At 38.2% G+C, this 12,016-nt stretch overlaps 2 protein-coding genes across 3 annotated transcripts in view; one reads left to right on the plus strand and one right to left on the minus strand.

Annotated features, from left to right (window-relative positions):
* Positions 1-5,198, plus strand: part of rhd (Rh blood group, D antigen) — a 34,174-nt gene extending 28,976 nt beyond the window's left edge. For both annotated transcript variants that reach the window (XM_086050212.1, XM_086050213.1), the window contains 9 exons: positions 50-236; positions 371-521; positions 755-902; positions 2,963-3,135; positions 3,207-3,344; positions 3,412-3,539; positions 3,618-3,697; positions 3,849-3,922; positions 4,935-5,198. In XM_086050212.1, the coding sequence (XP_085906338.1) occupies positions 50-236; positions 371-521; positions 755-902; positions 2,963-3,135; positions 3,207-3,344; positions 3,412-3,539; positions 3,618-3,697; positions 3,849-3,922; positions 4,935-4,961 (1,106 nt within the window). In that variant the 3' untranslated portion in view covers positions 4,962-5,198. The remainder of the gene's footprint in view (positions 1-49; positions 237-370; positions 522-754; positions 903-2,962; positions 3,136-3,206; positions 3,345-3,411; positions 3,540-3,617; positions 3,698-3,848; positions 3,923-4,934) is intronic.
* A 332-nt stretch (positions 5,199-5,530) lies between these two features.
* tmem50a (transmembrane protein 50A) lies at positions 5,531-10,089 on the minus strand. Its single transcript, XM_086050217.1, has 7 exons — positions 9,935-10,089; positions 9,359-9,464; positions 7,102-7,214; positions 6,592-6,659; positions 6,065-6,157; positions 5,823-5,883; positions 5,531-5,745 (listed from the first exon to the last, which is right to left on the minus strand). The coding sequence occupies exons 2-7, from the start codon at positions 9,458-9,460 to the stop codon at positions 5,700-5,702; spliced, it is 483 nt and encodes a 160-aa protein (XP_085906343.1). The 5' UTR covers positions 9,461-9,464; positions 9,935-10,089; the 3' UTR covers positions 5,531-5,699.
* Positions 10,090-12,016: the final 1,927 nt, after the last annotated feature.

A 12,016-nucleotide genomic window follows, 5' to 3' on the forward strand; every position in this document is an offset into this window, starting at 1 on the left:
ATATATTTACACCCCCCACCCCCGCCCCCCGCTCTTCTTTTATTTTCAGTGTTCCAGGATTTGAATGTGATGGTTTTTGGGGGTTTGGGCTTCTTGAGCACTTTTTTAGTCCGCTATGGTTTCAGTGGCTCCGGGTTCAACCTTCTTATAGCTGTCATTGCCACCCAGTGGGCACTCGTACTCAATGGCTTTGAGTCCTGGTATTACAAAGGGAAGATTCGGATTGACCTGAGAAGGTACTGTATCACATTTTAAGTTCTGATTCATTTTGCGAATATACAACATTTTTGGATCTATTCCCTTGCACCTACGTGCTGCTTGAACAAGTCAGAAACATAATGTAATGGGCATTTGAATATACTGTACATAGCTTGGTGGTTGCTGAGATGTGCACAGCCTCGGTTCTCATCTCAATTGGGGCTGTGCAAGGCAAAACAAATCCTGTCCACCTAATTCTCATGGCCCTGCTGGAGGTATTTGGCTTTGTCCTGAATGAGTGGCTCCTGCAGACTTTGTTGCCGGTAAGCAAGCTTTTGTTTCACTAACTTAATGATGAGACCTTAACTCATTCACTGCCAGACATTTTCAGAACCTCTTTTACCTTAACGTTTGAAAACAATTGAAAAACTTATAAATAAATTCCTGGGATTGAATGGCTGGACTGTGAAAAGACAAGTAAATTCGCCAATGGCAATGAATGAGTTAAACGAATGTAACTTTTGGAATGAATTCACAATATGTTTGTTGATTATAGGTACGGCATTTGAACTGCATCATGGTGCTTCACATCTTTGGAGCTTTCTTTGGTCTTGTGCTGACGTGGATCCTCTATCGTAAAGAATCATTTCAGGGATTCGAGAAGGAGAAACTTGACTGCAAAACAGGATTGTTCTCCATGTTAGGTGTGTGGCTGGCTGTGTGTGATTTCAGATTCAGGTTTCAAATGCTCTTTTAAGTACAAAACGTGTGTAAGCAAGTAATCATGCTGTCACTGTTGCCCAGTGGTAAAAATCCTAATTCTGAATGAAGAGCCTTTGACCTTTAGCAAGGCACTTAGTTGCATTGCACTGAATCCAAATTTCTAGTAATTTTCAAACAAGGGAAGCTTCCATGTTAATTTACAGAATTGACATACCATAAAATCTGCAGGTTGTAAAATCCAAAACTTGTTCTTGAAAACGCATCTTGCAGAATAATCTTGTTTGAAGTAACCACCAGATGTCACACAAATTCAGTTGACTTTCTAGTTTCTACAGTATTTTGCCATGCACACGGTACACAAATTACACCTGTCACCTTGGGAAACCAAATTTAACCCAAAACCCAAATTTAACCTGTCAGGCCACCACCCCCAATTCGGCACAGGTAAAAGAAAAAACACCGCCCCTTAGCGTTGAAGGAATAACAAAAATACACAAAGCAAAATGAGGGGCTCCTACAGGAAGTCAACACACTTTTTAATTTTTTTATTCTTTATCTTTTATTATTTTATCCTATTATCTTTTATTTGTTAACAAAAATATGTTTTATGCAGCTTCACTAGTCTAAACATGGCATTCTGATTAATATTGCGTTAGTGGAATATGAGCTAAGCAGCAAAATTGATCAATTTTTAGCCATCTCGGGGCGGCCATTTTGTCACTTGTGTCGACTGAATATGACATTGTTGCTCAGGGCTTTAGTAACAACCAAACATGACTCACTTGTTTTCTGAAGCTGAGCCATATTTTGATCGTTATCTGAGCTCTGAAGAACTGTGATGTAATTTTCAGTCGACAGAAGTGACAAAATGGCCGCATCCTCAGATGGCTAAAAAGGGGTGTATTTTTAACCCATTAAGCCCGAGAGCGCATACTAGAGCCGGGAGCGCTGTTGCGTCTTTCTATCTTTCAAACCGGGGAAGCGGATACGTCACTGTCCTTTTTTAATCCAATTCTCCGTCTCTTAGCCAATTTAATGCATCAGAATATATACGTCAAGGTGTCGCGAGACCGCGGAGGATGTCGTGGAATTTTTTCGAGCCGTAGGTCGGCTAATGGCGGACGCCGTCGATCGCCGGGAGCTCTGATTAAAGTAAGTAACGGCAGTGATGTATAGACAATGTGCACGACCAGTGGAACCAGTCGAACGTGATATGGTATGGTTTGTAGACAATTACGATATTGACGTCTTTGTAACAGAATAGAGGATGGTAATTACCACTCTATTTTTTAAAAAATTAAAATAGTGCTTCTCTTGCACTGACACGTTATTTTTACATCTTTGATTGAAACAGTAAATATTAATAAATTCTGCCTGTGTGAAAGCCACGTCTAAGCTCTTTAATTATTTTAGAATTATGTTTCTGTCTGCTACAGGGGCTGAGATATTAATCATTTTATAACTGTTAAATTTCTGGAAGAACTTCAGGTTTTCAAGGGTAATTCCAAAGGCGACCTTAGGTTTTGGGGAGCTGTTGAGACAGGTGCTTTAGGCCTTAATGGGTTAACTCATATTCCACAAACGCAATATTAATCAGAATGCCTTGTTCCAACTAGTGGGCCTGTATAAAACATTTTCTTGAAAATAATGTTTGGGTTGACTTCCACTTTAACTCATATTCCACAAACGCAGTATTAAATCAGAATGCCGTATTTTAAACTAGTGGAGCTGCATAGAACATTTTCTCTAAATAAAATTTGAGGGTTGACTTCCCCTTTAAATCCGGCAACTCACAGCAGAAGTATTGAAATCACACAACTGCTTTTAAACTTACACATAAGTACATTTCCATTACGTAAATATGCTTGACCAGTGAAACATTTCAGAAAATTTCCACCCATGTGGAACCATACTACTTCTCTTTGGGTTAAATGTGGAGCTACGCAAGGAAAAAGTATCACTCACATCCAGGAGAGTTAGACAATTATCACTTTACTCCCCCTTGCTTACACCCATACTTTTTAACACTCCGGTTCTTTAGGTACTGTCTTTCTCTGGATGTTTTGGCCCAGTTTTAACTCTATCCTCATGGACGATCATTTTCCTGAGAGGAGGATGTGGGCAGTGTGCAGCACCTACCTAGCCCTGGCTGTCAGTGCCGTAGCGTCTGTTGCTGTGTCTACACTCTCCAGTCCAAAGGGAAAAGTCAACCCAGTATGTTGAAGTGATCGTTTGGACCGATTAATTTCAGAAGCACTGATCCTATTTTGTCACTCTCCTATTAGGCCAATTTTCAATCATGCATACTTGCTGGCGGTGTTGCTGTCGGGGTTTCCATGCCAGTGATACGTTACCCGTGGGAGGCCATGACAACTGGACTGGCTGCGGCTGCTGTGTCAACTGTTGGATTCCAATACCTCAAGGTGGTGATCAACGCATTTCTAAGTCAGTTTATTATCAATTTATATCATACTATGTCTTACAAACCAGAGCCACATGCTGTTTGCCTTCGAGTGTCATGACACCTGTAGTGTTCTGAGCACGCATGGGCTTCCTGGTCTCCTGGGATGGCTGATACACCTCCTCCTGCAGATTCAACAGTGTGATGACCACACAATGTAAGGATGCTTTTGTCACAATGGCACATTTTGACACTCATCCAGCATTGCCGTGCGTAAGTGGCCTTTCATTGACAGGGCGATCCGGTTTGCCGTATTTCATATTTGTGTTCTCCTCATCACGATAGCTGTAAGCCTGACCTTGGGGTTCATAACAGGTACGGTTGAGTCAAAAAAAAAAAAGTAAAGTTAGTTTGGTAACATTTTGCAAGACTGCAAAGTATGATCAGAAAGCCACGATGGGAATATTCAAACAGCATCTGAACATAAGTCACTTTTAAGTTTGTGTCCCTCTGGATATGTTCAAAGGAGTACTACTAAAGTGTGACATCTGGAAACCACCCCAAGATAAAAAATGTTTTGATGATCAGACTTTCTGGAAGGTAAGAGATATTAAAAAAGTACAAAAAAACAAGTAATAATCTTAAAGGGAAGTCAACCCCCCTCCCGCCTAAATTCTTTGCAATAATATGTTATTTGCGCTTTCACAAGTCTAAGCATGGCATTCTGATGAATTAATATGACATTTGTGGAATATGAGTTAAGCAGGAAAAGCCACCCATTTTTAGCCATCTCAGGGGGCGGCCATTTTGTCACATCTGTCGACTGAAAATAACATCACAGTTACTCAGGGTTCAAGTAATGACCAATTACAGCTCACCTGTTTTCTGAAGCTGAGCCATGATTGGTTGTTACCTGAGCAACTGTGATGTCATTTTCAGTTGACGGCAAGGGACAAAATGGCTGACCCCTGAGACGGACAAAAATGGGTAGATTTTACTAAACTCATATTCCACAAACACAAAATTAATCAGAATGCCAAGTTTTGACTAGTGAAGGTACATAGAACATATTGTTAAAGGGGAAGTCAACCCAAACTTATTTTTTTCCACAATGTTCTATGCAGGGCCACTACTTGAAACACTGTATTCTGATTAATATTGCATTTGTGGAATATAAGTTAAGAAGCAAAATGCACTAGTTTTTGGCCAAATGACATCACAACTGCTCAGGGCTCAGGTAACAACCAATCAAGGCTCACCTGTTTTCTGAAGCTGAGCCATGATTGGTCGTTATCTGAGCCCTGAGCAATTTCGATGTCATCTTCAGTCGACAGAAGTGACAAAGTGGCCGCCCCCTGAGCTAGCAAAAAAACGGGTGGATTTCTCATATTCCACAAACACAAAATTAATCAGAATTTCGTGTTTAGACTAGTGGGCCTACATAGAACATATTCCGGGAAAAAATGTTTGGGTTGACTTCCCCTATTAAAAAAAAAAAAAAAAATAAAATAAAATAAAAAAAAAAAGTTGAATTCCCCTTGAAGAAAGGTGTGTTATAAAAAATGTTTCCTATGTATATAACCTCAAAGACAAACAAAATTATGTTTTGCAGTTTGAGCATCTTGCAGTTCGCAAATAACCTGAGGAGTATGATTCTGCAAAGTGTCCCCAACCTTTAGAAAAGACAAACGCAAAACATGTTTCCTACTCAGAATGATTGTTTAATTATGCCATGGTAGCCAAAAACTGGCCCCATTGTACAAACGTAAGAAATGGATGCACATCTTAGGTAAATCTACCACGGTTGTGGAAAATGTTAACCTCAATTAAGCTATGCAAAACCATGATCATTTTACAATAAATCTGCATGAAAAGATTAAGAGCTCACTTTGTTATTTCAGAGAGATTCAATCTCGCATGGTGAGTTTTGTCAGAATGTATTTTCATGGTACTTGCCTCAGTTATTTTAGATATCCCAAAATGTCTTCTTTTCACTCTGCTTGACAGGTTATTGTTCATAAAATGATGGGAGAGCATAAGCATACCCACACTAGGCTTGGACCTAGATTTCCCTAATAAACGTTATACACAAAAGTTTTATACTATCTTCAACAACACAGCTGCACGGGGCAGGTCCACATTTCAAAGTGTGCCACAGTTTAAAACCATCAATCTGTGAATGAGTCTTATGATTTGTGCTTGGTTATGATTTAGCCTTTTAAAACAGCAACAAAAATATAAATTAAACGAGTCAATCCTGAACGCTACAAAGGCTACATACAACGTGATGAATAACCACTGAAGCCTGAAGCACATTGTCTCAAACAACAAAGAAAGCAGTGTATAACAATGACGGACAGACACACTAGGGAGTCAGTTATTGCCACAGATCCTCTGTACGTCCAAACTTGAACACCAGGGCCCTGAATACAAATCAAGGAGCGTGATGTCAGTTATTTTGCGAAATACAAGACCAAGTCACTTCGGAATATTGACTTACGCAAAGAAAATGAATGCATTTTGGAAGAAAACGGCAATTCCAGGGTACACGATAGGGTTCTCTGAGGAGAGACAGAAAGAAAAAAACACAAAAAGAAGCTTGAGTGTTTGAATTACATCTATATGTGCAATCATTTGCCACTACACTGTACAAGAAAATTCATTATCATACACTTGCAACCTACTCTGTTGTTGAAAGGTTGCTAATTACTCTATCAGAGCAAAACTTAAACAGTTACTTACGAGGCACTACAAAACCTCCGAACAGGATCCACATGGAGGCAATGAGGGATCCAAAAGACAGCATGAAGCCAATGAAGAGCCACACACGAGAGCCTGCAAAGAGAGATAAGAAAGGGTGGGCTTCTGCTCGACTCTGGCGTTTATGTTGTACTGGAACATGAGGACTATCATCAAATCAACTGCTACAACATTAGAGAAACATGCCCAATTTAATGAGTTCCCGTACACTGAAGCGTGTCATCCGGTGCTGGTGAAATAGCTCTATGTCAACAAAATCGGCTTTAAAAATGCTCTGTTTTGACTGGCACTTTATTTAACAATACTGTTTATTACTGTGGAGTTCATATTTCGTCTCCCTCATCCACCTAAGCAGTAACCAAAATCGAAATTCATCTCATGTAGTAATTCAGTGCTCACCAAAATCATTCTTGTGATAAAGTTCTTGTCCTGGATTTCTTTGACCGTGCAAATATGCCCAAGGAAGTTTTCGGTGGATGTGTTTTAGTTCAAGTTGCCCATGCACATACCTGTCTGGCCCATGCAGCCTTCACTGTAGCTGTCACCTCTCACTTGACCATTTGACAGAGCATTTATCCTAAACAAACCAAATTCAAACAGTGTTAGCAACAACAACTCAATGTGTATGTGTTTTCTGAGCAGGCCGACACGTGCAATATCATGTGACTGATATTCTATATGAAACTAGTTCGTCTATTGCAGAAGACCTTGCGAGAGCCATGTCTAAATACTTCAGAAAGTGGTAGGATTTTTCAATAGCTTGGAAGTTTTAGCACAGAAATTGAGATTGCTTGTTGTGGAAAACGTATATGGCGTGTAGCAAATGCTGGTTTGGCATGCATGTTAAGAGAGAAATTTTCATTTATTTTAGAAGTCTTCGTGACTGGATTTTTTGAGGTCTATAAAAGAAACTTGACTGAATTAATGAAAAGTGAACAGAAAATATTCCCAGTTTTACCAAGCTGTACAACAAAAAATATATATGACTAGTTAGAAAGTATTTGTAAAGCAGGTCTTACATGAGAAAAGCCACTGTAGCGATGACTCCACATGTGTGATAAGAATGAGGAAACTCCTCTTCATCTGGATACTTCACTGCTGCGTCGATGATGATCCACCAACCAGTGAAGAACTGCAATGCCACAAGATCAAGACACCATCAAAGGTAAGGCGTGTCACTAGTTTACTAAAGTTACAATTACATGTCAAACTAAAAAGGTGTCAAAATTAATTGTTTAATCGACAACTAATTGATTATCAAATTAATCAACTATTCTAATAATCAAGTAATTGTTTTGAGCCATTGTTGAACTTAAAATTGTCTAAATCCTTTTTATTTTTTTATCTTTTGTGTTTAATCAAAGGAAGACAAACATCTGCTTATACTTAGGTAAACAATGATGGAACTAGTAACTTAATCAGTCCTTCCAATCACTCATTGTTTGAGGTTCGCCAGCAAGATCAATGACTTCAAAATCAGTGCAGCCAGCTTCAAGCGGAAGAAGATTAAAATGGTTGCCATTCCCACTCTTGCACACCAGGACTATTTAATTTTTTTAATCGAAAAAAAGTGCTTGGGCGAAGGTTTTCTTGCTGATTGATCACCAGCAGTAACATTGTATTCACAAGTAGTTTTGACATTTTTTTTCCTTTCAATTTTCTTTTTGGCGCAAAAACTCTCCCTTTAACTGAAAATGAATTGCCTGTTGTGGGCCTCCTTGACTACTAATAATTGATATCGGTATCGGTCATGAAAAAAAACATGTCTATCTCTTTATCTATGCCAGCCACGTATAGTAACAGGCAAAACAATCACATGCTCTTCCACTAGATGACAACTAAATTCCTTTTCAGTATGGATGGATGTGGACTTTTCAGTACGTCGTCTTTCATTCTGATTCTGTCCTATTACATTCATATTGTCATTTAAATTAATTCTAAGTATGGATGGATGTCAACTTTTCAGTACGTCGCCTTTAATTCCGATTTAATTCAGTATTTACCATTAGCCAAAGTGATAACACAACCACCAGTTACCCGTAGGGGTGTAACGATTAATCATAAATCGAGTTAAAATTGATTTGCCGCAATTAAAAATTGGTTAAATTCATCTGGAAAATTATGTCTTGAAACGTTTTTTCATTCCAGATGCATAGCACATTCTGAATCTGTAGATCAAATTATACTTTTGCGCCAAACATCACTGCGTATTGAGTTTGTGAATGGCTGCAGAACCACACTAGTGCACAGAGACAGCATTGTAGCAATTTCGTTTAAAAATTGAATCAAATGGAAAATCGGGAAGTGAAAATCAAATCGAATCGGGGCTTGAGTGAATCGTTACATCCCTAGTTACAAGACTGACTAGGGGTGTTCAAACTTTTTTTTTCGTCTGTCGGAGGACCCCCCTCCGCTTGAAACAACCCTCATGTAGTTGCACGGCGAACAAAAGCAAGTGAGACGCGCAGCACTACCTGGTATTTCATGCCTGATCTGAACGTAGCATAAATAGCGATAAATCTATCTAAATCTATAAATCTATGCGCCTTATGACCCAGTGCAAATTATGTAACAATAGACCGGTTCACTGATATTGCGCCTAATGTTCCGTAAAATACAAGACATAAGTAACCTGAATGTCCACATTTTGTGTATTATTTTGCGTGGTCTGTGAGATTTTTTTTATGTGAAATATGTGCCTTGGCTCAATAAATTTTGACAAACAGCTATTTGCTGAGACACGAGCATGGATTGAGACTCCTTTTTACCCCCCCCCACTTCCTTATGTTGCTCTTTTTTCATCTGAGAAATCTGAGCGCCAATTTGGCAACCCGTTAGGCTTCCCATTCTGTCTCCCTCTGTTGTTTGTGTCTCTTTGACAGGTTGTAACTGTTTCGTGAATTTTGTTGCTCTGTACTCCACATGTGCAGTGCACTAAATTCGATTCCATTCCATCAGTTTGAAAAAGTTTGTTGAGTAAGACATCAATCCCCCTCATGTGCTATTGCTTGATTGTTGTTTAGTTTGTTTTTTTTATCACGAAACAATACCAAATAATAACTAGTTAATAAACAGTTATTAGTTTTAAAAACGGTTCTGGTTCTTAGGATGATTTGAATGTGCTAACCAAAACACACTGTCAGTATGGAGCACTGCAAACAACACCAACATTAATACCTCTCTTAACGTCTCAATGGTCAGACTTTGTGGTTTGGTTGGTGTACAGTGATCCGGACAATAACAATTAGAGACAGAGTGCATAAAAATGAGGAATACCAGAACACCAGCAGCTATAGATGCGACGGTGTTTCTTTTTTCACTCCAGTCCACATTGCAGTCGCATTCTCCGCAACGAATCCCGTCCAGCAATCCTGACATGGCTCTGGGGAAGGAAGGACGGCACGTCAAGCAAGAATCATTTTCAAACACGTTGTAGAATTGTGGATATTGACCACTACGTTAAATAAAACAAAAACAAAAACAAGCAACGTTAGTACGCAAATGCTGTATAAGGATGATGCTCAGCTCATAAGGACTAACAACTGCGTGATCCTAAATTGTAAAACACAAATTGGTAACTCTTTAACACACACTTAATAAGAAAACAAGTATAGACGTATACTAATAACTACATGATGCAAATAATCGGTTCGAGATTGGAAATAAACAGTATTGTGTCGTAGCATTCTTTGTTCGTCGCTTTGATACTAGCAAACATTTCCTCTAAGGTGCTCTCACCAAGACGTCGCTGAAAACAATCGCAAAACCCACCCGACAGTGACGATGTTACAGGAAAACATATACATCCATGATGTTTACACATTCTAAACTCGTTTTCAAAGGAGTAAGTACCTCTTATTTCCGATTTTTGATGTGGACCCCTTGGATCAGGCCGACTTTGCTTCCGAGAGCTCAGTCAAGCGCATGCGCAGTTCGCCCACACAGTTGAGAGGAACACTAAGCAGCTATTGGTATTGGTGCCTTCAAGGGTTATGGGACAAGATGGATTTATGGTTTTAACGCAGAATATTTTATATTTTACAATTTATATAAACGATACTATTACAGTCATACTACTAGTGTACTATCACATTTCAATGATCATTATGATTAAAACCTCAACTCTATCACTGCTTATGAAGTGTCATTTCCGGTTTGGTCTCGGGTTTAAAATAAATAATATGCATTCGTTTAAAGGAGTGGCAAGAGTATATCGAACCTAAAGCTTCAAAAGGGACTAGTTTTTGTGCATGACCTTGTTCATGTTCCTTTTGGCGGTGTTTACCAGCTTTAAAGAGCTTTGTGTCTGTAACGTCATGTGAGTCACACGAGGAATTCAGCACCCTCTTCTGAACCTAAAACAACACTGGTCTAGAACAATTAATAAAGGGCTCTTTACTATTAGTTGGTCAAATATTTAGAATCGTAAAAACATAGTTAGCACAGATGATCTCTATGATAATATTAATTAAATTTCTATAACTGAGTTCCATACTCAATTGTAAAGTACATACATTTTGACAATTTCGAACATCCGGGCATTTCACGATGCACCGCGACTGATCAGTGAAAACAATCCACCATATTGTATTGCTCAAATCCGTGTGTAGAGTTGTTCTCCGGGTGCCTGCTGGGTTTCCTCCCATATTCCAAAAAACATGCATTGTATCTTATTTGGACACTGTGAATTGTCCGTAAGTATGAATGTTAGTTTGTGTGTGCTCTGCGATTGGCAGGCAAGCATTCCAGGGTGTAGCCCACCTACTGCCCGAAGACAGCTGGGATACAGTAGGCGCCATCACCCCTGCGACCCTCGTTAGGATAAGCGGTTTGTATAATGGAGGGAAGGATGGATAGATGGATGGATGGATGGAAAACCTTCATTTGACCCACAAGGGTGAAATTTGCAAGCCATATATATATATATATATATATATATATATATATATATATATATATATATATATATATGTATATATATATATATATACATGTATATATATACATATATACACATGTATATATATATACATATGTATATACATATATATATATATATACATATATATATACATATATATATATATACATGTATATATATATATATATATATACATACACACATATATATATATATACACATATGCCGGGGGGGCGGAATGGGGCGGCGGGGGTGATCATTTTTTATGAATAAGGGCGGAGGGTCGCGGCCAGAATTGTACCCAGGACAAGGGCGGAGAGTTGCGGCTGGACCGGTTAAGTGCCCAGCTCTGTGTGTGTGTGTGTATGTGTGTGTGTATATGTATATATATATATATATATATATATATATATATATATATATATATATATATATATATATATATATATATATATATATATATATATATATATATATATATATATATATATATATATATATATATATATATATATATATATATATATATATATCATCCTGACCATGCACTATGACGTGCATGTATTCTGAAATTTCAACTGACTCAGTCACTGTCGCAAAGATGGACCTTTACTAGTTTTACTTTAAAAAGTTGCTCGACAGCTCATTGGAGAAGTCCAAAATAATTTGTGCACTTTGCAAAGCAAATTGAAATACCATATCAGTTGTACATCTTTGGTGTATTGTTCAACAGTTGTATTTTACAGGAACGTAATCCTATTCAAGGATAAAAGAAAGCTATTGGAACAATCTTTGAATCGAAATACAGGTATACTTACGATTTTTTTCCACATTAATTCCAAGATTTTCCTCAAGTAAACAGCAGTTCCAAGCATCGTGAAAAATATGATTAATCTCGATCAAATATGGAAAATTTTTAGATGAATTAGTTATTATACATATACTGTACATACAATACAACTTTATTTATCTGGCGTATTTCAAAACAGCAAAATGTCTTCTCAGACATGTGC

The sequence above is a fragment of the Filicampus tigris genome, chromosome 13 (assembly GCF_054856515.1).
Source record: "Filicampus tigris isolate MCC_2025a chromosome 13, RoL_Ftig_1.0, whole genome shotgun sequence".
Taxonomy (NCBI): domain Eukaryota; kingdom Metazoa; phylum Chordata; class Actinopteri; order Syngnathiformes; family Syngnathidae; genus Filicampus; species Filicampus tigris.

Bases quoted from the DNA above. Each gene is read 5' to 3' on its own strand.
- tmem50a (XM_086050217.1), bottom strand. From the start codon at position 9,460: ATGTCAGGATTGCTGGACGGGATTCGTTGCGGAGAATGCGACTGCAAT. The intron at 7,215-9,358 runs GTATTCCTCATT...GTGGCATTGCAG, and splicing joins CTATAGCTGCTGGTGTTCTG to TTCTTCACTGGTTGGTGGAT. The intron at 6,660-7,101 runs GTAAGACCTGCT...TGGTTTGTTTAG, and splicing joins GCTACAGTGGCTTTTCTCAT to GATAAATGCTCTGTCAAATG.